The 22613-nt window shown below is 38.5% G+C and overlaps 2 protein-coding genes across 5 annotated transcripts in view; both read left to right on the top strand.

Moving 5' to 3' along the window:
* The first annotated feature begins 294 nt into the window (after positions 1–294).
* Positions 295–20371, top strand: frem1a (Fras1 related extracellular matrix 1a). Of its 3 annotated transcripts, none has more exons than XM_077545412.1 (36): positions 295–313; positions 2718–3086; positions 3180–3274; positions 3375–3667; positions 3745–3935; positions 4279–4602; positions 4679–4787; positions 4907–5038; positions 6067–6411; positions 6563–6705; positions 7964–8160; positions 8295–8385; positions 8534–8701; positions 8780–8988; positions 9831–9924; positions 10011–10263; positions 11434–11610; positions 11688–11873; positions 12056–12252; positions 12319–12520; positions 12615–12759; positions 13269–13410; positions 13478–13673; positions 14831–15095; positions 15170–15584; positions 15656–15857; positions 15931–16075; positions 16139–16268; positions 17287–17359; positions 17614–17763; positions 18087–18271; positions 18353–18475; positions 18619–18750; positions 18887–18999; positions 19143–19228; positions 19988–20371. In XM_077545412.1, the coding sequence occupies exons 2-36, from the start codon at positions 2811–2813 to the stop codon at positions 20188–20190; spliced, it is 6387 nt and encodes a 2128-aa protein (XP_077401538.1). In that variant the 5' UTR covers positions 295–313; positions 2718–2810; the 3' UTR covers positions 20191–20371. The 3 variants fall into 3 exon arrangements, with proteins under 3 accessions (XP_077401538.1, XP_077401536.1, XP_077401537.1); XM_077545410.1 differs by lacking the exon at positions 295–313 and adding an exon at positions 1081–1221; XM_077545411.1 differs by lacking the exon at positions 295–313 and adding an exon at positions 1883–2281.
* A 1311-nt stretch (positions 20372–21682) lies between these two features.
* The window catches only part of LOC144035454 (ankyrin-2-like), a 37071-nt gene continuing 36140 nt past the window's right edge, over positions 21683–22613 (top strand). For both annotated transcript variants that reach the window (XM_077545166.1, XM_077545155.1), the window contains exon 1: positions 21683–21905. In XM_077545166.1, the coding sequence (XP_077401292.1) occupies positions 21825–21905 (81 nt within the window). In that variant the 5' untranslated portion in view covers positions 21683–21824. The remainder of the gene's footprint in view (positions 21906–22613) is intronic.

Here is a 22613-nt window from a genome sequence, read left to right as displayed (position 1 = left end):
TAAATGATTGCAGATTGGGAATCCTTGTTGAATTTCCTTTCCAATAATACCGGAGTTGTGAAGATTAACCCAGTAGTGGAATTCGGTGCTGGAGATGGTAGATTACAGAAGATGATTGTTGTCTTTAGACGTCACGCTGTCGCCATCTCCTGGCCAGTATGAGAAATGCTCTCAGTTACAACCCTTGGAATACAAAACAAATAGGCCGTTTTTCGATTTGTGTCTCGGCTACATTTTAGTTTTAGAAATAAAGATTTGGTCACCCATTCCTACATCGACATCCCCGCCATATTGGATGTGGCAAACCAGAAAGGTATGAGAAGACGCCTTTTTCATTTGCTGCTGGACGATGGAGCAAACGTTTTACGGTCAAATCTCATCTCATGGGATTCAAATTGAACAATCTAAAAACACTTAAGTATTATTTATTATTATTATTGCTATTATAACATTTTGTGAACAAAACTGAATTACAGTACTGTATTATTTGATTAAATTGGGCAGGGGTAACTGCCCTGATAGTGTGAAAAAAAGTTGGCAAAGCAACTAACAACAATGTCCAAAACTACAGCAATGGGAAATATCTTCATTGATTTACATAATTTCTTATATTTAAAAAAAGATCAATGAATCTAAAAACGATTCATCCAAATCAATGCCCTGAGTTTGGGTTTTCTGAATTTGTCACACCTGAACACCCTACACATCAGGATGTAGCTATTTTTGATACAGATTAAATATTTAATATTCATACATAATATCACAGTGGTTCTATACATCGTGTTGGAGTGCTTTAACTTTTTTTTCTTTCACATACGCAATATGCGCATGACGTCACAATCCGCAGACAGAGGGTGGGAAATTCGAACCCGAATCCTGTCTGAAAACTATTAGCTTACAGGAGTGCTTATTGTGAACAGCTAAGGTGTTACTCTGCTAATTAGATAGATAATTCGAAGATAACAACATTGAGCAGCTTTAAGACATTCAAAATGATTTCAGGAATTGCTTTAAAGAGCCCCAAAACATTAACCAATGCATAGTCCATGCCCCTCCAACACAACCCCATCAATTTAGTAAGGCCTCTCAGCGGTTCCCCACCCCCTCTCGTCAGAGGTGGAGTTTGACACTGTGGCCCAAAACAAATGCTGTAGGTGTAATAGAGACGAGCAGTAGAGCAGGCCTGGCGAATAATGGAGTAGCAGACGAGGTGCCATACAGGTAAGGACATGTCTAGATTTGGAAAGTTCAGGCAAGTTATTATTTTTTTTATGCCAAATGCTAGTTTGCTTCTTGATTAAGTTGCTAACTATAGTTGCACGCACTCCATTTACATTTACATCATGTGTCATCTTGCGGTGATTTCACGAAAAGTGTCTATTGTGTGCTATATTCTTTACGCATTGTTTTGAAAATATAAAAAAAAGTAAGGGGGTGCACCATTTTTTTTTTCTAGCGGTTTGTTTCTTAATAGCACACTACAAAACAGTAGCGTGTGGAATCGTCAGGTGAACCACAAGAGATGATCAAATATCACTTAATTGATCAGTGAATTTTTGTTATTTTACTCCCAATAATGTGTCTCTGTTCATCTACTTATGCTAGGGACATTTAGTGGCATGAGGAACAATTACATTTGTGGTTAAAGTTAAGAAAATATTGTCCTTATTTTTTTAGTATACTGTGTTTTTTAATATGTTCCTGGGCTCAATAGATGTAAGGAAACACTGCCATAAAAGGTAACAGTCAATCAACTGGAATTTCAATTGGATATCTGTGATGTTAGCTAACATCTTTGTATGTCGATGGGGAGGAGCTAGCTTGGGTTGTTAGTTACGCAGAGACTTTCCATTTATTTTTAAGGGTAATGTTGTAAGGTGAATTTGATCATAGTTTGTTATACTATTTACGTTTTAAGTTATTAAGTTATGGAACGACTGGGTTTGCATCTCTCGTGTGTCTTTATTGTAACACGGTGTTCTGTTTGTTGATCCAAATGATAGTTGCTTGGGAGTAAAGTGGCAGTTGTGAAGGACTCTGTCATTATTAAGGTGAAAAAGAGGTGCTGTGAAAAAGATGCCGCTGAGCTTCCCATCGGAACAAAGCCAGTTTGTGGCGTGACACTTAACATTCCTTTGCTGCTTTTGTGTAGCAGTGGCTTTTGATTTGAGCACTCCTATGCCAGGCACCCTGAAATCTGTTGTTACAGCAGTTTGATTATGGGAATTTCATCCATTGCAATTTCATCTGTTCATTTTGGACAGACGGGCAGTGGGAAGAGGTGAGGAACTCGAGTCACATGACTTTGAAATGAGTCGGATTATTATTTATTTATGGTATGCTATTAATAAATCAAGGATGACGTGTGTTTCAGTTTTATTTGATGGTGGCATATTAATTTGACAAAGTTGTTCCATATGAGAAAATGTGACTTGAAGTATTGTCTTTACTGTAATAAAGGTTGAATTGTTCACTGGGACAAGCCAGAGCATGTAAAGGCTAATTACAAGGTGCCCGCCCCGGTTGAAGGAACTCATTGTGAGAGGTCTCATTGTGGTTGCGATGACAAGGGTGGACAACCTATTTCCTGTCACAGCTAAATGTTTGGGTTCAATGTTGCAACACAAAATATCAATATTGCCATGAATTTAAATGTTTGCTTCCAGTAGCCTCTCTCGCTGCACTCATCTTATTCACTCCTTTTCCTTTCTACACAGCTTGTGTTGAAATGCTCAAAAATCCCCAAGTAACAGATTTCCAAGGACGGTCAAAACGACCATGAACATCTCTTTTGAGGGTGACGGCTGAAAATGACGCTTTCGCCGCGTCGACTTGTTCAGACGAGAAGAACAATGATGAAGTCAAAGGGTCAACGCTTGGCTTTGATTCCCTTCCTGCTTCTCGGGATGACTTGCAACGCCTCCCTTGTAAAAGTCAATACAGCTTTAAAGGTGAGACGGGGTCAGTCGGCCTACCTCCGGGAAGGTGACCTGCAGTTCCTTATCCCCGTTCAAAAGGATGCATGCAAAGTGGAAGTGGTGTTAAATGAGCCCATAACTCAACGAGTGGGGAAATTCCTGCCTCAGGTAATGAAACATCAGACACGGAAACTGTGTGGATAAATAGATAGGCTTTTGCAGGATCGCTGTGTAAAATACTTTTATTTCTTCTTTTTCCAGGTGTTTAACTGCCATTATCGTGAGAATGAGGTCAAGTACGTCCATAATGGCTCTCCACTATTAACAGAGGACACGGTCAAGCTTCGGCTGTATCGGTACGTCAGCAGTGTTACGCACGATTGTGGCCCATTTATATCGCAGATTATTTTGTGTTTTGTGATGAACGGGGCTTCACTTAATTCTGTTTGTAAACAGGTTCACCGAGACCGACACATACATTGAGGTTTTTTCTCTCCGCGTTAACATCGTGGATCCCGACTGCAGTATTATCAAGCTTGGACCGAAATTTTTGCAAGTCCCGTTATTTGGCATCTCTGCTGATGTTGATGGCAATGTGCTGTCCTTCCATTATGAAAGGCGGTCCAGCTTAGAGTGTAGCATCCAACTCAATACCCATGACACTCATCTGCCAGCTCATGGGCAACTGGTCACCGGAAAGCCAGTGGAAGCTGTCAAGAGAGGGGACGAGCCACTGCGCTATGTTGAGGGTAATGACGTTCATGCTGAAAGTCTTCCCTGCGATGTCTCTTAAAACTAATGTGAAATTTTCCAAAAAAAAATTCAGAAGATCCAGAGAGATGTAATTCTGATGTTTGCCTGAGGGGTGTGAAGCTCATCAGGGTCTTCAAAGTTCCCTGTGACGACTTCCTAGTGATGGGGCTGAAATACCAGCACATGACTCCTCCGTCTCCTGACATTGATTACATTGCAATCAAGCTTGACCTCAAAGACACGAGGAGCGGCAACATATATCAGGCAATTTGACTTTATTGTCTTTTTCAGTTGCTTTATAGTAGAGATGCACTAAATTTAGGAAAAAATACGATGCAGCAATCAAACAAATGTGGGGCTCTAAGACAGAGCTCTGGGGAATGCCATTTTCATATTCAACCCCTGAAGTCAGTTCTACTTAGCAACATTAGATTTTTTAGCTTTTATTTTTCATTTTTCATTATTATTGGAATGAATTTTGTGTAATTAGAATTTAATTATTCATAATTCTCACACTTCAGGTAATAATCCTTGAAGATGCCTAGTGAGTTATGTATGAGATTTACTGACATTTTTTTTAAATTTACGGCTTTATTTTCTTATAAAGTCTGAACAGATTTGGATTCCGGTACAGATTACAGGCGCTAAGGCGAATCATCCCCCCGCGGCGTCATTCATGCCGACGTTCATCTTGGAGGCGGACCAGTTCATCCTCACACCGCTATCGACTGCCACATTAGACGGGGAGGATGAGGAAACGCCGCAAGAGAGGCTGATTTTTAACATCACCAACGCACCTTCAGATGGCTTCATCACTCACCTTTCCGACCAAACGCGCCCTGTCTATTCCTTCACTTGGTTGGATTTAAATAGCATGTTGATTGCGTATCAGCCCCCTAACTCTTCTCATACCCAGCGCAGGCACTTTGAGGTTGCGTTTCCTTTGCAAATGTACTGTTTGAAATGTTGTGGTGGGATCAATGGAACTTAAGAATTTTTTCTTACAGATGGAAATCGAGGTTCATGATTTTTTCTTCAAAAAGAGCCCACCAATAACTGTGCACATGTCCATAAGGAATGCTGACACCAATGCGCCCAGAGTTTCCTGGAACATGGGTATGGTTAGTTTAGTGAATTATTTATTAGCATTTTCATTATTCAGTGACATCACTTCAAACTGTACTACAGCAATTGTCTCTGGATTTATTTGAGCAAATGCACAATTTGTCATCCAGGTCTCAGCCTGTTAGAAGGTCAATCACGTCCAATAACGTGGGAGCAGCTCCAGATCGTGGACAATAACAACATAGGCGCTGTCCGTGTCGTCACTGTGGATGGTCTTCTCCATGGAAGACTGACTGTCAAAGGTGCCATGGTTCCGTTCCGTTTGTTTTCTAGTATTAATAGAAAAAAAAAAATCTGTGTTTTTGTTTGTCTTAAGATGAATTAAAAAGCCCTTTAACTTGTGCTGTATTTGTACAAAATGTTGACATTTTATGATTATTAATATTAATATCATAGATAAAGCATATTAATAAAAAATCACTTAGGCGGCTGAAATTTCACCCAGATTGTCCCAACACGTTGAAATTCAGTATTATGGTCATTAATATATGTGGGAGCCAAATATTTATAGTGCGAAAGGGATATTTGTACAAAATTTGGACCCATTGATCCTCACTATAAATCATCATTTTGCATGTTTTCGATGCACTGTACACCTGATGTGTTATAGTGCATTTCACATGATTACCCAATTTATCCCTCCCGACTAAAGGTGGTAAATGAAAAGTGTGAGTTGAGAGTCTTAAAACCCGTAATCCATCAGGTGGCGCTAGATAGCTACTTATTTTTGCTTGAGCTGAGTATGTTTGTACCATGTGACCATAGTTGCACCAAAACAAGCATGGTCGGGGTTGATAGAACAGGCCTGTGTGTGTGTGTGTGTGCGTGTGTGTTTGTGGATGCAGGAACACTCAAGTGCACACGCGTATGTGTGCGTGATGTGTGTGTGTGCACGTGCGTGGTCAAAGTGACAATTCTGGACAAAATGTGTTTATATATATTATATCGTTTTGCTGATTGTACAATATTGCTTTTATTGTCCATAAAGGGTATCAAAAATAAATAAATACATAAAAACTACATATGTATGGATAGGTCTGATGTCACTGAACATTTTAAGTGGTCAAAAGTTTAAAATAAAATAAAAATAATACCAATAAATGACTTGGTTATCACACTTACAAAGAGTGTCCAAATTTTGGACAAAATACCACATATGGGGTAAAAGTAATTTTCGCCCCAAAGGGGCCTTTAAGTAACTGCACTAAGAGGGGGTTTAAGTGCTCAAATTTATACAAATCACAGTTAACATGCTGTTTGCTATCTCTAGGTGGAAAGGGCTTCATGTTCACCATCGGGGACATTAAAGCTGGGATCGTTTTCTATCACCACGATGACAGCGACTCCACCGGTGACTTCATTGCCTTCCGCATCACTGATGGTCACCACCAGACCCGCCACAAGTTCCCTATAAAGATCCTCCCGAAAGACGACAGCCCTCCGTTCCTCATTACCAACATGTTGCTAGAGGTGTCCCAGGGTCAGACAACTCTGCTAAAAGGCACTGCCCTTCAGGCATCCGATATGGACTCCAGTAGCGACTACATCCTCTTTAACATTACAAGGCCTCCACAGGTGGGAGAGATTATGAAGTTCCCAGGACCAGGGCTAACAGGTTAGAGAAACACGAGATGAATGCACGATAAACCTGCTGATGATATGCCCCGCGTGGCCATCATTGGTTGCAGGTGGTCACATTACATTGCTTGGCCTACCTGTTTTAGACTTCATATCCCAGGTTCAACAAATTTCCTGTTTATTTCCAGGTTACCCAGTCAGCAATTTTTTGCAGAGGGACCTCTCTCAATCCATGATTTATTATCGACACACGGGGAATGAGGTGTTTGATGACTCCTTTGAGTTTGTGCTGTCGGATTTCCAAGAACCCCCAAACTTGTCAGAGCCCCAGGTATAAATGGTTGGAGTTTGTGCATTTGGCGTGGTACAAGAGTCTGCAATCTGCAGCTCTGGAGCCACATGTGGCTCTTATGTCCCTCTCTGGCTCCCTGTGGATCTAAAAAAAACAAAAACATTTGAAGATTTTTTTTTTTTAATTTACATAATTATTATTTTTGGATAAAATATTCTTCAACTGAATTAATGATCAAATAAAAAAGTGAATAATTAAAAAAATAATTTAAATAGTCAAAAAATGTAAGTTGTCAGAAAAAGAGAGACAAAAGTTTTTAAAAATGTCCAAAAAGGAAGAGGAAAAGCAGAAATGTACCATAAAATGTCCATGAAAAATAATAGGAAAAAATGTCTAAAAAAGGGGAAAAAAGGCAGAAAATTACCATATGTTCATAAAATTACCCAAAAAAGTCAGAAAATTAACAGAAAGGCAGAAAAGTCTAAAAAAAAATTTTTTAGGAAAAATGACATCTGAAAAATAATAATAATAAATTAATTAATGAATTAATGATCAAATAAAAAAGTGAATAATTAAATATATTTTTTAAATAGTCAAAAAATGTAAGTTATCAGGAAAAGAGAGACAAAAGTTTTTTAAAATGTCCAAAAAATTATCGTATAATGTCCAAAAAGGAAGAGGAAAAGCAGAAAAGTATCATAAAATGTCCATGAAAAATAATAGGAAAAATGTCTAAAAAGGGGAGAAGAGAGGCAAAAAAATTACCGTATGTTCATAAAATTACCCGAAATGTCAGAAAATTAAGGCAGAAAAGTAAAAAAAAAAAAAAAAAAGAAATCTGAATAATTATAATAATTAATTAATTACTGAATTAATGATCAAATAAAAAAGTGAATAATTAAATATATTTTTTAAATAGTCAAAAAATGTAAGTTGTCAGAAAAAGAGAGACAAAAGGTTTTAAAAATGTCCAAAAAGTGATCGTAAAATGTCCAAAAAGGAAGAGGAAAAGCAGAAAAGTACCATAAGATGTCCATGAAAAATAATAGGAAAAAATGTCTAAAAAGGGAAAAAAGAGAGGCAAAAAAATTACCAAACGTTCATAAAATTACCCAAAATGTCAGAAAATTAACAGAAAGGCAGAAAAGTCTAAAAAAATATATTTTTATGAAATCTGAAAAATTATAATAAATAAATAAATTCAAAGACAAAAGATAGAAAACGCAGCTCTTCTGACAAGAAAGGTTGCTGACCCCCGGTGTAGTACAATAAACCAACTGAAGCTGTTCACATGCAGGTAGTCATGTTGCACATTGAGCCGGTACCACACCAACCACCCAGAGAGGTTCCGAGCGCCCGACGGTGTCTTGTGGTGAAAGAGACAGACGTGGTGCACGTAACACAGCAACACCTTCACTTTGTAGACAAGGATTCACCAGACAGTGATCTGACATACACGGTTACAACTCAACCTTTCTTTCATGATCATCGCAGGTCAGTATGCAAATTTCACACATTTTTGTTTGGTACTGTATTTTGGTCAAACTATTATAGCAGAGAAATGATCAGAATCAAACCTTGAAATTTTGAATGAATATTACATGTGAATTTTGTGGTATTATGAGTAGCAGCGAGGATGCAGGGAGGTTATTCCTCGTGGGCAGTATACCCAAATTCATCAAAGACACCAATGCGCCAGTGTTGAGGCTCTTCACACAGGTAATTTGTCAACTATATAAATTGGATTTCACACTACTAAATGAGTCTGGCCATGTGTAATGACGGTCAGCTTGATCTGTACTTTATTTAGTTCATACGCTGTCCTTCATTTCTTAGATTTTTTTTTTATTATCTCCTAATCTCTTAGCACGCCATCAACTTCATGAAAGTAGCATACATGCCTCCAACTATGGATATTGGTCCTTTTCCTCGCTATATCCAATTTGTCCTCTCAGTGACCAATCAACACGGCAAAACACTTGATGGGATCTGCTTTAATATTACTGTGATACCAGTAGACAACCAACCACCGCAGGTACAGCGTGGCAACACCCAAAACAGGATCTTGTCGTTCTTACAATTATAATTATTTATTTTTTTCTTCTTTTTTCAGGTCATCACCAACCCTGTAATGGTCGACGAGGGTGGTGAGTGCCGGCTTGGCCCAGAACACCTGCTGCTGTCAGATGTGGACTCTGTCGACGAAGCCTTGCAATTGGAACTTCTGAGGGAACCGCAGCACGGGATGCTGCAGCTAAACAGCTTTCATCTAAAGTCTGGGCAAAATTTTACTCTGCAAGATCTGACAAGCCATAGAGTTAGGTTAGTTATCTTGATTCTGTCAGGTTTTTCTGTGGTAAGGAAACAAACGGCAGTTTTTCCCCACTAAATTAACTGGTGAGTTTAATTATGACCACTGGAGGGCGCTCTGACAACAATTTAAATGAGTGAAATTTGTCTGTTACTCAGGATTTGATGGCAAAAATGTTGCACTCATTTTTGTTATAAGAAATGTATATACAAAAAGATAATAATAAATGGGAAATTTTTCAGAATGTACAAATAATTATTTGTATTTAAAAAACGGGAACGTAAAAGTAGACCATAAAAGTAAAAGTAATCTTTATCGTCTGTTAACTCATTCATAAATTCATAAAAAAAAAAAAAAGATTATTAAAAATTATGGGCAACAAGCAATTAAAATGATTTATTGTAATGAATCGTATGACGCAAATTTGATATCTGTTCTAAATGTACAATAAAAAAAAAATTATAGGTTTTCGTACTCTTGTTAACAAAAGTGGAAAAAACTAATAGAAATAGTTAAAACTAATTTTCGACGTTTATAGCCGTCAATGGCAGTGAATGAATAAAAAAAAAGGAAGAAAAGATTATTCAAATTTTGGCGCGTCAGGTGATTAAAATTTAAATCGTAATTAATCGCATGACTTCACTAGTTAACTCACGATTAATCACAAATTTCATATCTGTTCTAAATGTACAATAAAAAAAAATCTAGCTTTTCATACTCGTGTTAACAAAAGAGGGGAAAAAAAGTAAACTAATAGAAATAGTTCAAATCAATTTTTGACGTTTTTAGCCATCAATGGCAGTGACTGAGTTAAAAACATAATGTTACAGTTTTCTTGTTATCGTCTTTTCAGGTACAGTCATGACAATTCAGAAACTGTGGACGACAGCATTGAATTGGCTGCAACTGATGGCGCCAATAAAATCAGTTTGATTCTGCAAGTGAACGTAAGTATGCGCGCCAGAGAGAATTACATGGTGAGTCACTTGATCAAGTACACCAAATGAGTATTTACTGTCATTTTTCTTTTTAGGTTTCTCCTATCAACGATGAGGTACCGGTGTTGGTTGCCGGTTTGAAACCGGTGCTTGCGTGTGATGAAGGGCAGACGGTCATCATTTCAGCCGAGTACATCTACGCAATTGACGCGGACACCGACAACAACAGCCTCGCGTTCTTGATTGCGCGACAGCCCCACCACGGGCTGGTGCTGAGAAACGGCCGAGTCGTCGATAACTTCATTCAGGCGGACATCGGTGCGGGCATTATCAGCTACAAGCACACGGGTAAGCAGCAATGCCAGACAGAAAGAAATAGTTCAGGTGATTGCTAACCATCTAACCAAATGACATAACTTAAAACCTGGAGAACCCAAGAACCCTTTTCTTATTTGGAAAATTATGAATTATACATTAAATGACTGCTAATAAGTTCACTGAACACCAAAATATATGTTTTTTTCAATTTTAACCCTTTTTTTTTTAAACTAGCACGGAGTTGCTAATTTATCAAAATATATATATAAAACATACTCCTAGGCATTCTGCAACATGATATGAAATAGATTAACAAAAAAACCCCACAATTTTACCATCTGATGGTTTGCTGAGAAGATGGTTTTGTTTGGATTGATTTCCAGCTCAACAAAACAGCATGTTTGTTGCCAGCCATCTTGTCACCACCACTCTTGCTCATGTAACAGGGATTTGATTTTTCCGCTAATTCGCGGAATTCCGCTTTTTTTATCTCCCACCCCCCCCCAAAAAAAAATTCTGATTTTTATTTATTTTTTTTTTTAGTAGTTCATTGTGTATGCACATGACTCCGACAGATAACATCTTCTGCTATAACAAAGACATTTGTGGTATGCTCTAATATGAGTTACTTTTCATTTGGTCATGATACAATTATTTGTTCATGAAATTTGAACTCTTCAACATTATTTATGTGTTAACTTAGTAATCACATTAGTTAGATATGATGATATTCTCAGTGATAGTTTTTAAAAGCAAAGGCAGTCCAATGTTTTTGAATGTGACTGATTTTGAGTTGACTAAAACTGCCATTTTATATGGGATAGTTCAATATACATTGAAAATTTATGCTGTTGTTTTGTCTATTTCTTTGTCATGTGAGTACATTGAAAGTACTTAAAAACACGGAAAACCCATGAGCCCCCAGACCCCCGGCTAAATTTTCAGATAATTTCACTTTGGTCAAATCACATCCCTGTCATGTAAGTGCAATATTCATCCACTAGATGGCCCCATGCAGGGGTCAGAAGTGGCACTCTGGACTTTTGAAGTTAAATTTGTAAAAAAAAAAAAAAAAAAAAAGGTCTTTGGTATTTGAGTAGCAGAATTTATAGGGGCCAAATTTGACCCCGTGGGTTCTCCAGGGTTAAGTCCCTCACCTCTGTGACAACTAACAAACTTTGTTTGTGGTTGTGCTTTTAGGGCAGGAGATCGGACTCGCTCCATACCATGACACCATCACTTTTGTGATTTCTGACGGAGAAACAGAAAAATCCGCGCTATGCTGCAGTGGAAGAAACCCCGAAACGTCTCTTCCAGTGTATGACCTCCACATCACAATTCTCCCCGTCAACAGCCAGCTGCCCACCATTAAAACAGGTGGACCCTTTTTATGTCACACTAATGCATGACGTCGACGTCCAGACAGTAACCAAAAATCCTTTTGCTCTGTTTAGGAGACATATTTGTGGTAGATGAAGGTGGGAGAGCTCAGATAAAAGCCAGTCATTTGAAGGTGGCAGATGTGGACACGGTCGTGGATGAGCTGGTGGTCAGTTTGGTTACTCGACCTCAGTTTGGCTACCTTGAAAATATTCTACCCAGACCTGGTTTTGAGAAAAGCAACATGGGTATGAGCATAGGTAAGGATTCTGGTTTACATCCAGATTCTAAAATACATGTTTTATAAGGTTTAAGTTTGGAGTCTAAAACCTTTCACTTCTTGACCCTGATGAACTCCTGGCCGCGCAATCTTTTAACACAGCTTCAAAGGTTTTGTGCGATTGTTTGGAAAAAGCGTTCCTTACTTCTCTCTTTCGCCCAGACGCTTGTTCTTACAGCGACATCATTGCTGGTCAAATCAACTACGTGCAGTCCAGGCACCAAAAAGTAGAGCCGACGAGCGATCAGTTCATCCTCTGCGTCTCGGACGGCGAATTCAGCTCTACCCATGTAACGTTCAACATTGTCGTCAACCCAACAAATGACGAGATTCCGGAGTTTGTGGCTCGAAATATTAAGGTGAGATTTTTTTTTTTTTTTTCATTTGCGATCACATGGTCCACTGATTACTGCTTTTCTGTTTAGGTACAAGAAGGACAAATGAAGCACCTGGATTTGTCTGTTTTAAATGCAACAGATCTTGACGTCCCCAAGGATGTCTTGCGCTTCCACGTTGTGAAACCCCCTCAGCACGGCAATATCATTCGCCAGCGCGCCATTGACACACAACAGGATGCCAATTCGGAATCCATTGTTGTTGACTTCTCAATGGCAGAGCTAACAAATGGTATGTTTGTTTTTGTGTACAAAGTCATCATTGCTGTTATGGACCTCTTTTTTTTTTTTTTTTCCCCCTGCGTTGTATTTACACTGTCTTGCAGGTAAAGCTGTGGCGTACATGCACGACGACTCTGAACATTTGGAGGACAGCTTTACTATCCAGTTAATGGATGGCAGCCACACAATTCAAAGACAAGTGATGGTGGAAGTAATGGCTGTCAATGATGAAAAGCCTCATTTAATAAGGTTCGATTAGAAGATTTAAATGCTAGTGTTAAGTGAGTTGCATGTTTTAGGGCAAATCATCGATTTTAGTGTCGCCCGTCTGTCAATTTGGAGGCAAATTACGTTGGTTGATAAGAGAAACTGAATTTTGAAAAAAGTGGTGTTCCCCAGGGCTCTGTTTTGGGACCCCGCTTCAACTCTTCATTTGTTCACTCATTGTAGCATTTTTTTTTTTTTTGTGGGCGGCATGGAGTTTTCCGTCTTTTTTTTGTGAGTCTACCAGTAATAGGCATGACAACAAAATTTCATGTTGCTAGCTAGCGTCACACTATACGACGTTAAAATTTTGTAGCAATCAGACCAAATCCCAGCTTCTATGAAAGGCATGCCAACCAAATTTCACATTGCTCAGTGAAACTGGGCAGAATTTCTAAACCAATTTTTGATAACCCAAATAAAACCTCAGTGGAACTGTTATAAAAACGACTCCTATATGTGTGATGATAAACATGCTATGCTACCTTCTTCAGAAACAATGGACTCAAAGTGGAACCAGGAGAGGCCCGACTCATAACCAGTGTAACCCTCTTCGCTCAGGACCATGACACTCCCTCATCACAGGTCATGTACATTTTTAAGAGCGTACCTGCCCAAGGACTTCTACAGCTTAAGGTTTGTGTACTGCAGTATTTCTGTTTTTAATAAGACCTTCACCTAAGTGGGACTCCTTTTATCACAGCATATTCAAAACTGGCTGCCACTGGCGGCTGGGGAAAACTGTACCCAGGAAATGGTGGATATGAATCACCTGCGCTATGTGCACAGAGACCCATTCGGGACTACAACACGGGACCATTTTGTTTTCTACCTCTTTGATGGACAGAATCAGTCTCCTTCACGGCAGTTCAATATATCTGTCAAACATGTGCAAAAAGGTATTTCAATATTCCCTTAAAGGGGAAGTCAACCTTAAACATTTCTTGACAATAATATGTTATATGTGACCCCTCTAGTTGACTTCCCTTTAAATATAATTTTCCCAGTATCTGTATTCTACTTGGGTACATTATTTAAGTAAGTGTACAGTGCTCCCATGCGATTTGCGTATAATTGGGACCAAGCAATGCCGGAAATACCGGTAGCTTGTAACTAATACCTCTTCTTAAAGGTTTATAATTTCTTATAAAGGCTTCAAGATGGCAGCAAACACTATTATTATTGAAATGAAACAGTAGGCTGTAGTTTCTTGGCAACAAGATGTCACAACATGGTGGCGAGGCACTACTTTTGTCTAAATGAGGCTCCTTAACTCATTCACTGCCATTGACGGCTATAAACATCAAAAATTCATTTTAACTATTTTTATTAGTTTAAATTTTTTCCCATTTTTGTAAACAAGAGTATGAAAACATAGACATTTTTTTAAAATAATCTTTTACAGTATTTTATTAATTTTTTTAAAGAAAAGATTATTTAAAAATTAGGGGCGTCAGGCGATTAAAATTTGGAATTGTGATTAATCGCATGACTTCAATAGTTAACTCATAATTAATCAACAAGATGTCACAACATGGTGGCGAGGCACTACTTTTGTCTAAATGAGGCTCCTTAACTCATTCACTGCCATTGACGGCTATAAACGTCAAAAATTCATTTTAACTATTTCTATTAGTTTAACTTTTTTCCCATTTTTGTAAACAAGTGTATGAAAACCTAGACATTTTTTTAAAGACAATCTTTTATTTTATTAATTTTTTTAAAGAAAAGATTATTTAAAAATTAGGGGCGTCAGGCGATTAAAATTTGGAATTGTAATTAATCGCATGACTTCAATAGTTAACTCATAATTAATAACAAATTTCATATCTGTTCTAAATGTACAATCATTTTCTTCTAGGTTTTCATACTCTTGTTAACAAAAGTGAAAAAAAAAGTTAATATTAATATAAAAAAAGCAATAGAAATAGTTCAAATGAATTTTTGACGTCTATAGCCGTCAATGGCAGTGAATGAGTTAATTCACTTCAACATACTTCCTTGGAACTAAACAAGACGGCGGCAAAGTAATGCTTTTCTCTACTTTTTTTCCCAGGAACTATTGCCATATTTGCCCGGCCTGTGAGTGTCAACCGTGGCGGTCGCGTAGTTCTCACCACCGACGTGCTGTTTGCCACAGACCACGCAGACCGGCCCGAGGAGCTGCTGTTTGTCGTTAGCGCTCCGGCAGCTCATGGATATTTGGAGAACACCAAACATCCTGGGGTCACTATCTCCACCTTCAGCCAGATGGACATCGCGGCAAACCGCGTGGCTTATGTGCATGACAAGCAAGCAAGCGCTCCCACAGAAACCATTCAGTAAGTCTTAGAAACCTTTAGGGAAGATTTTAGATTTTAGGGAAGGTTTTACAAAACTGTTTTTAATCTGGCAGGTTTGTTGTTAATAACAAGAAGACAAGCCGCGAGGGAATTTTGGAGGTGTCCGTGAAAATGGTGGATCACATCCTCCCGTCATTGACCAACAATGGCCTTGTAATTCCTCAAGGGTTCGCCATGATCCTGAGTCCGGACCGCCTTGCCATGACGGACCCCGACACCCCACGCAGCGCTCTGGTCTTTAAACTCCTGCAGCCTCCTCGGCACGGCCAGCTGCTTTTACGCGGAACCGCGCTGGCGGCGGGTTCCACTTTCACCCAGCGACACATCGAGGAGTCAGAGGTCACATATAAGCATAACGGAGAGCAGTCACAGATCGACCGTTTTGAGTTCACCGCCACGGACGGCGCCAATCGTGGTGTCCTGCTGGATGGGAAGTTACGTATCGAACCGCTGTCGTTCATCATTCAGGTACAGGAAATGACAACGCTTCAATAGTTTGGACACAAACTTGCAGTGCCCCTTTTGAAATTTTCTTGCAGATCGAGCCTTTGGATACATCATCTCCTGAGGTTGTAAAGCTCCTCCCCCTTTGGAAGGCCAAGCTTTTATCTGATGGACGATATGGCATCTTTTTATCATCTCGGGAGCTCAAAGCCAAAGACACCAACAGCAAAGAGGAGGAGCTGATTTTTTCCATTGTCCGGCAGCCCTATTTTGGTTACCTGGAAAATATCACCACAGGTCAGGAGTGTCTTTTTTTGTCTCACCGCGATTTTGGATTACAACCGCAATCCGATGCTTTGGTTTCTCTTAGGTGGTTTGGCACGACAGCATGTCTCGCAAATGGATCTGAACAGGAGAACAATTGTCTACATCATCGATCCGGAGATGGAGTCTCTGTCAGACAGCTTGGAATTCAGGGTGTCAGATCGTCATGGAAACACTGGACCGTCCCACATGTACGTTTTGAAAGATCGACATGATGTCCGCATGATGGTTATCATCTCATTTTTTTCTCGCAGACTACAACTGAAGTGGTCCAGTGTCGAGCTGTCCCAGGGCCAATATTGCGTGAATGAGGAGCAGAAAAGAGTCTCGGTGGAGATCATTCGAAAAGGAAATATAGCAGAGTCTTCCTATGTCACTGTCAAGGTCTGTCATCGGTTGTTTTGTTTTAGAGCAGGGGTTCGCAAAATGGGGGCCAGGGAGCCGTAGCTTGGGGGCATTAATATACAATTTTTATAATAAATTAATGTTGTGTCATCATGCCATGTTAAATTGGCATAAGGGATTATGAGGGGGTTCTTGGAAAAAATTCTCAGCTTTAAAGGGGAGAGATTGACTTTAGCTCATTAACTGCCATTGACGGCTATAGACGTCCAAAATTCATTTGAACTATTGCTATTAGTTTCACATTTTTTTCCACTTTTGTTAACAAGAGTATGAAAACCTAAGGAAAAAAATATTGTACATTTAGAACAGATATAACATTTTTGATTAATCGTGAGTGAATTATTGAAGTAATGCGATTAATTTCAATTTAAAAAAAATAAATCGTCTGACGCCCTTAATTTTTAAATATATTTTTTCTTTTTTTTAAATTAGAGGCATCAGGCGATTAAAATGTTTTATTGTAATTAATCACATGACTTCACTAGTTAGCTCAAGAGTAAGAGTTTTTCCACTTTTGTTAACAAGAGCATGAAAACCTGGAAAAAATGTATTGTACATTTAGAACAGATATAACATTTGTGATTACTCTTGCGTTAACTAGTGAAGTCATGTGATTAATTACAATAAAACATTTTAATCGCCTGATGCCTCTAATTTAAAAAAAAAGAAAAACATTAAGGGCCGTCAGACGATTAATTTTTTTAAAATTTAAATTAATCGCATTACTTCAATAATTCACTCACGATTAATCAAAAATGTTATATCTGTTCTAAATGTACAATACATTTTTTCCAGGTTTTCATGCTCTTGTTAACAAAGGTGGAAAAAAAATGTGACACGATGAGAAATAGTTCAAATGAATTTTTGACGTCTATAGCCGTCAATGGCAGTGAATGAGTTAATAGCACCACGTTTTGAATCGGTAGGCAATGATATGGAGTTGTTGAGTCTTCCCGGAAACCCGCCTTTGCTTTTCTGTCTTGTTTCTTCATGACAGGTGAACGAGATGACTGCAACTGCAGGGAAAGATTTCCTCTTAAGCTCATCTTCCCTCATCCAGTTTGATCCAGGTATACGCCTTTTTTTTTCTTTCATCCAATATTCACAATTCACAAAAAGAATTGGCCGGCCGTGATTTTACTTTTGAAAGCATTTCATTTGAACCATGGCGACTACATTTGCAAAAATTCTAAATAAAAAAACCTTCCTTGGAAAACTAAATCAGATTTGGCCCTATTTAAGCCCGACAATTACTTGCATAGCACACATCATTTCAAAATGAATTTCATTAATTTCAAAAAGTTTTTTTCTGCTTTTGGAAAAGGAGTATCACTGAGGATCTGGAACATTGAAGTCATTCAGGATCAACTTGAAGAGGCAGATGAAGTATTGGAAGTTCTTCTAGTTCTTCCAGAAGGCACCGTTATTGCCAGCGTCAGCAAAGCTCAAGTTATCATCAAGGACCAGGGAACAGGTGAATATTTCTTATATTTTTTTATTTTTATTTTTTGTATGCATTGAAAGGATCATACTATGGCGTATTAGGAAATACGTATAAATATATTTTAGTGATTGGGGGGGGGGGTTAATATTGCGAGAAAAAAGTTTAGAAAGTGTCAAATTTGTGATTTATTTTCTCTGAATATTGCCCTCCCCTCTAAAAAAAAAAAATAAAATATATATATATATATATATATATATATATATATATATATATATATACGTGGCCCTAATACGCCGTGGTAGGATCAAGTGTATATTCCAGTTTTATTATTCATCCTCAAATGGAAACCGCAGGGCAGTGCAAGCAATACCAGCAACATGCAGCATCCACACTCAAAGAAAAGACAATTCCGTCCGATAAATACACTCAGAATTCATCTGGAAGGCTCAGGAAACTCTCCCTCGGCACAAAATCATCCATCCATAAAGACGTAGCCTTCTCCAGAAAGAACATCAAGGTTAAAAGCAAATCCAAACCGGTAAGAAACCTCAAATTGTTTTTCTGATTTCGTTTATTTTGAAGTGGCCAACAATGACTACCGTGTTTTTTTTATTTTCAGAAAGGAAAAAAGGCAAAGATTCACGTTGTTAGCAGACAGAGTAAGCAGAGGGCATCGGCAGAGCTCATTAATTCAAAGCATGGCCCTCGGAGAACGTTCCTCATCCCTAGAAAAAGTGGACATGTGAGTGAAATGATGGGATTTATACTGCTCAGTAATGCGATCATCATAATGGAACTTGAACCTTTTGGAATATCAAACTGTCTGGTTAGGTAGAAATATCAGAACGCTGATTTTTTTTTTCTTTCTTCTTTTTCTTATACTAGCCCACAACTAATCATTTTGTACCTCGGCCATGTTTGCCACAAGTGATGGGACTCCTACATTTCAACCAGACTACCAATCAGATCTTCCATTGCAACGGTGTCTCCTGGAGATCCTGGATGCCAGCAGACCAGGTCTTTGGGTTGTGTAACTTCCACATGTTTCCGCATTCACTAATTGATCTCCGTCCAGTTGTTTATTCCTGACTAAATTGATTTGAAATAGTCCGCTTGTCCCGAAAACACCAAACGATGGTGTGCCTCCAAACAGGTGGCCTCTCCGCTGTGCCCTCCGGGTTGGACCCTTCACAGTGGCCACTGCTACATCATCAACAAGAAGCACAAAGCGTCATGGCGCGGAGCAAGTCGAAACTGTAAAGAGAGGTACAGTTGAGTGTGACACAATCGGTAGAGGAGGGAAATGTGTGGTCATTTAAGATACAGGGAACCCCCCCCCCGTTCATCATGGGGATTATGTTCCAGACCCGCTCACAATAAGTGTCCTCTGATTTTTTTTTTTTCTCCAGATATAAAGGTACCCTTGCAAGTGTTTTCTCAAAACGTGACATGGATTGGCTGTGGGACTTTGGCGGGAGGAAACCGTTTTGGATTGGTGTGTCCAGTGAAAACATTTCTCTCTCTTTTTTTCCGATCGCTATGCTTCTCGTTGTGTTGTTTTGTTGTATGCATACTTTCCGATGCTTATCAAAGTAATTGCTATATAAATTAAATCTAAAAAAATTGTATTATTATATCTTAAAAAAATAGGGGTGGGAATCTTTGAATGTCTCACAATTTGATTCCCGATTTTTGGGCCTGCGATCCGATTCAGAATTGATTTTTGTGTAAGAACGATTTACATCTATAGATGTTCAAGGAATCGTAATGATTTACTCCAGTCTGACTCGCTAATGCTAATTGGCACGCTACTCGTGGCACTTTTATCACTCAAAAGAACGGCACCACACTGCAAAAAAAACAACAACTTTTATTGGAATAACTTGATCGTGACTTTTTCCTTCTACTCTCTAATGTGGCTACAACTTAACAGTGTATCAGACAGTGTGGAACCACACTGCCCCTAAGTGGCCAAATCGGGTACAACATGAACAGCGCTCCAAATAAAGGCAAAGGCAAAGACAGTATAAAATAATTCAAATAAAATCGATTTTGAGACATTTAAAATTGATTCTGAATCGTACAAAATGAGAATTGTGATTCTTATGAAAATCCATTTTTTTTTGGCACAACCCCTGTTAAAAACAGTACATTTCTTTAACAAATTATGACATTTCTTATTTGCAGTTAGACAAGTGTTTAATATTTTAAACGTTTAACCCTCCACCTTCCCTCTCTCTCTCTCTCTCTCTAGGCCTTAATGAGAGAGACACCCAAGGTTCTTGGATGTGGGCAGATGGACAGAGTGTCAATTACACAAACTGGATCAGGACACCTTCGCCCTCAATCGTGAAAGGGAGCAAAATGTGTGTCCTGGTGTGGAGGAGGGCACAGTGGCAAAGAAGGGGCTGCGAGACGGGTCGAGGTCACAGCTTTATATGCTCCATCAAAATATGAATCTATTTGAGGGCTTTTTATCCATGCCATGCAATTTTAGAAAACAAATACAACCTCAGGGGAACTAAAAAAGCCTCCAAAACATTTGTTGCATCATATTTTTTGTTTATTTATTTGTTTGACCTAACTACCGATGTATTAAACTGTGGCAATATTTTCTATATACTCTAATAAACACAAGAAAACACCTTTACCTTTTAGTTTCATTCCCGCAAATAGTAACACATTTAATTTACCTCTCGACAATATTAGCAATGCATTATATATATATTCCACATGTATTAAAAATCAATTACTTCCAATATTGTGAGACATTTGAACTCTTTAGAAATTAGTAGGGTAAAAAAAACTTGTTTAATTCTATTCTTACTAAACGGCGACACCAAGTGCCCAGCTATTCTGTGTTAATGCCCCTCCCTTTTTATTTAAATCATTGGTCTGTTCTATTGATTGACATCTCATTGAGCCAATAAGATGTTAAATCAAAAACACCCAGTAACACACGAGAGCTGGTCAAACGCGACGCGCGAAGGCGTCGCCATGTTTGTGTCCCTCGTATCGAGAGAGAGAGAGAAAAAAAGATGCGACTTTTGAACATCGGCATTTGTTCAGAAGACACCAAGGTAGGACTACATTTTATTATCTATAGTTACCTGAGCTTCGAATGTCTTTAGCTGGTGATTTCTGATAGAATCTAAACTTGTGATAAGAAGTAACGTTTGTGACTCTTAAATACTTAAATACACACACCTGTACGAGTGTGTGGTACTTACTATAAAACATTTTAAATATCTTGTGCAGCATGGTGGTGTAATTAAAAAAAAAGAAGTACATTAATTTTAGAATATAAAACATTGTCAGGTGTTTTGGGCTAAAAATAGTTTCATATTTTAACTTAAATTTTACTTTTATTTATTTTATTACATTGTATTCATTATGTTCATTTTACATAAAAAACATTTTTAAAATAGCTTCTTTTTTTAATGAATTCTCTTTGGATTAAAATTGTTTAATTAAAAAATTGTGTGTGTGCCAATGCATGTGTGTGTTTATACATTTTACTGTATATTTTTGCCTTTGCGACTATAATTGTTTTTAGTGGTTGATGTCATTTTGTAACTTCTAATGATCAAGGATTTTCCATTTTATACAGTACTTGTATACACTTGTGAATAATGTAGACTTGTATTAAATCACATTGACCAAATCATATATATATATATATATATATATATATATATATATATATATATATATATATATATATATATATATATATATATATATATATATATATCACCACCGTGCATTAGCATGGCCTGTTTTGCTACTGGGGCGAGGTTTCTAGATAAACACTGGTGACATCTGCTGCCATGGCAACACCATTGTGTTCCCTCCTCCAAACCTCCCCCCTCGGCCACCTCCCTCCGCGTTCATACACCCCCCCTACTCCACCTTCTGCTTGTGCGCTTTGTCCACGCCGTCTTCGCAGACTAAAAGGACTTTGACATTAGATGGGTATGTTCCGTTGAATGGGTAGGGGGGTGCGGCTTGGTGTGGATATAACAACACGCACACACAAAAAAAGCAGTGTGTTTTTTTTTTTTCTTTCTTTTTGGTAGAGGGGCTCAGAAATGAGTGAGGACTACCACTACAGACTGGACCCCAGTGATCGCCTTAATGGTTTGGGACAGAGGAGGAAGAGACCCAAGAAGGTAAACGAATGCACCTCAAATGGTAATTTTGGGGAGATCTGACGGGTGCGCTTTTCATTGTTGTGCGCACCTCTTCGGCGCCTTGGCCAGTAGTAGTAAGAGGCGGTTCTCACATGACAGGGTGGGTCCCGACTACCTCTTTGTGTTGCCTGCTTCCAGATTTCAACTGTATCACACACAAGGGATGCTTTTGGGGTGGGGAAAAAAAAAAACAACTACATGCATTTTGGAATTCTAAAATCTTATATTGTTGATTTGAATCCAGGGCCGTATCAAACTAGTTATGATGTAATTAGGGTTTAAGAGGTGTGAATTATTTAACAGTTCCTCTGGTTTGCTTTGGTTTTAGAAATGCAGGATGGGCCTGATTGAATGATGGTCTTTGATGGGGCCGTAGGTTAGTTTACGGATAGTAGTTTTGGGGTTTTATTGTTGGGGTTAGATAAATATACACGATTATTATAAGAGCAAGGGTTACCGGTATAAACAGTTATGAATATGTTGTTTAGTGTTTGTGTTACGCAGGCTTTAATTATGGTTATGAGGTTTAGGCTCATGTGGTTAGGTTCTAAGGTTAGGGACATTATGATCAAGTTGGTTCGAGTTGGGTTCTGTCGTCTAATTGAAGAGATATCGTCCTCTTTTTTTTCATACTATTTACTGTACTTGTGACATCATCAAGATCCTGTTTCCTGTGACGTAATGTCA

Source organism: Vanacampus margaritifer, chromosome 15 (genome assembly GCF_051991255.1).
Source record: "Vanacampus margaritifer isolate UIUO_Vmar chromosome 15, RoL_Vmar_1.0, whole genome shotgun sequence".
Lineage (NCBI taxonomy): Eukaryota > Metazoa > Chordata > Actinopteri > Syngnathiformes > Syngnathidae > Vanacampus > Vanacampus margaritifer.
This window is presented reverse-complemented; position numbering and strand designations above follow the sequence as displayed.